At 43.1% G+C, this 1,924-nt stretch overlaps 1 protein-coding gene across 1 annotated transcript in view; it reads right to left on the minus strand.

Annotated features, from left to right (window-relative positions):
* Nucleotides 1-472: 472 nt before the first annotated feature.
* Nucleotides 473-1,924, minus strand: part of MTTP (microsomal triglyceride transfer protein) — a 71,266-nt gene continuing 69,814 nt past the window's right edge. Inside the window, exon 18 of the mRNA XM_019526538.1 lies at nt 473-891. Coding sequence (XP_019382083.1) covers nt 723-891 — 169 coding nt within the window. The 3' untranslated portion in view covers nt 473-722. The remainder of the gene's footprint in view (nt 892-1,924) is intronic.

Raw genomic sequence — 1,924 nt, forward strand, 5'->3', positions numbered from 1 at the left:
TTGCTTACGACACACATCCTTTCCCCAAACACTGGGATGCGCATCTTAAGTGGGAAAGTTCATTTTTCCTCTCTGGGATTGAAACATATATTCACTGCTATGTAATTGTCCTAGGAAGGAAGGGCAGAGTAGACCCTTCAGAGTCACAGTTCTGAACAGTAGAATCATAGTTCTGAAACACTGGCAAGAGCCTGAGTGATGCTGAGGAGTGGCATGCCCCCCTCCTGCCTGGGGCCAGCATCAACCATGCTGAGCCCATGCTGTGCTAGTTCAGGTTCTGAAAAAATCGTCTTTTCTTCCCCTTCATTTTTCCTTCCCAAAACAAGGTGTGTGTGTGTTATTTGGGGGCATGTGGTATGCAAATAAATACAGCTAATCATTCTGTTTACAGCATAATTGTTTTTGCTGATAATCAAAAGCATGGGCTTCTATATCGCCATGTTGAGGAAAATGAGTGTAAAAGGACAAGATATAACACCACCCCCAAGGGAGTGCACAAAATGCCACCAAATTGTTCTTTGTTCTTCACTTTTTACAAAAGTCTTAAATACAGGTAAATATGTAAACACAAAGATTTTGATCCTGTCCTGTTGCAGTCAATAGAACATTTGCCATTGACTTCAATGGTGCAGGATCAAGCCCTAAGCTAGTACAGTACATACAAGCCTAAGTCACTCAGGGAGCCATGGATTTAGTCAAATGAAAGACCAAAAGTGCCTGCTTTAAAACCAGCTGCTGGAAGAGTCAGACTCAGTGCTGAAAACCTCCCTGCACATGTTGGAGTTCTCTCGATGGAGAGGGAGTTCAGAACCTGCCAGAAATTGTACTTTTCCTTTCCGGGAAGTGTACCGCTTGCCAGATGGTAGGCTTTCATATTTAGACACATATTGCCTGCAAAGACACAATATTGTTACTAGGTTATAAGCAAAAGGATATCAACTCTGTGGCCTACATGTGTGTAAAATTTCCTTATCTAGTCTCACATACCAGACTGCTTGGTTTCAGTGGGTATGTGTACACATTCATTAATGATCCATAGTTACTGTGCATTAAGTTTAGTACTTGCATAATCAAGTACTAAATCAATGCGCAGTAACTGGCACTACTGCGAAGTAGCACCAGCATGTGGGTTTTTACAGACGGTAACTGCACAGTAGACTAATACTACTGCACAATAGCATATTAGCATGGGTTTTGTCCAGCACTCTACTGCACAGTGTTGTTAGGGTACTGCACAGTTAGCATCTTGTGTAGTTGCACCCAGTGTGACTTCGATAGAAAGCCAGCATAGATAATGATATATCTAGCAGTCTGATTAATGTTTTTTCAGAGAAACTGAAATTCTTGGAAAGCTCCAAATTCTTACATTTGCTTTTCTGTTCAGCCTATCAATTGGCACTTTACACTTCTGGACAGAAAGAACAGAAATCTCTCTCACAGGGACTGATAATGCTTTCCCAAGTCTTAGCAAATCATGATCAGGATGGAAAAACAAATCGAGGCCTGACAGATGGCAATACAGGGCTACCCCTTAGTAAGATATCTTTTCTTTTATTCTGTTATATTTCAGAGGGAAAATTGACCGTAGTTAGAACAAAATGTTTTCAAAGTACATAGTTTCATAGTTTCTAGGGTCGGAAGGGACCTGAGCAGATCATCGAGTCCGACCCCTGACATGGCAGGAAGGAGTACTGGGGTCAAACGACCCTAGAAAGGTGTATATCTAGCCTCCTGTTAAAGACCCCCAGGGTAGCAGCCAGCAGCACTTCTCTTGGAAGTTGATTCCAGATCCTAGCCGCCCTGACCGTGAAGTAGCACCTCCTGATATCTAGCCTAAATCTACCCTCTGCCAGCTTGTGACCGTTATTCCTGGTCACTCCTGGTAGTGCTTGGGGGAACAGGGACTTCCCCAGCGCCTGCTGGT

The sequence above is a fragment of the Gavialis gangeticus genome, unplaced genomic scaffold (assembly GCF_001723915.1).
Source record: "Gavialis gangeticus isolate Ggan-Ray unplaced genomic scaffold, GavGan_comp1, whole genome shotgun sequence".
Lineage (NCBI taxonomy): Eukaryota > Metazoa > Chordata > Crocodylia > Gavialidae > Gavialis > Gavialis gangeticus.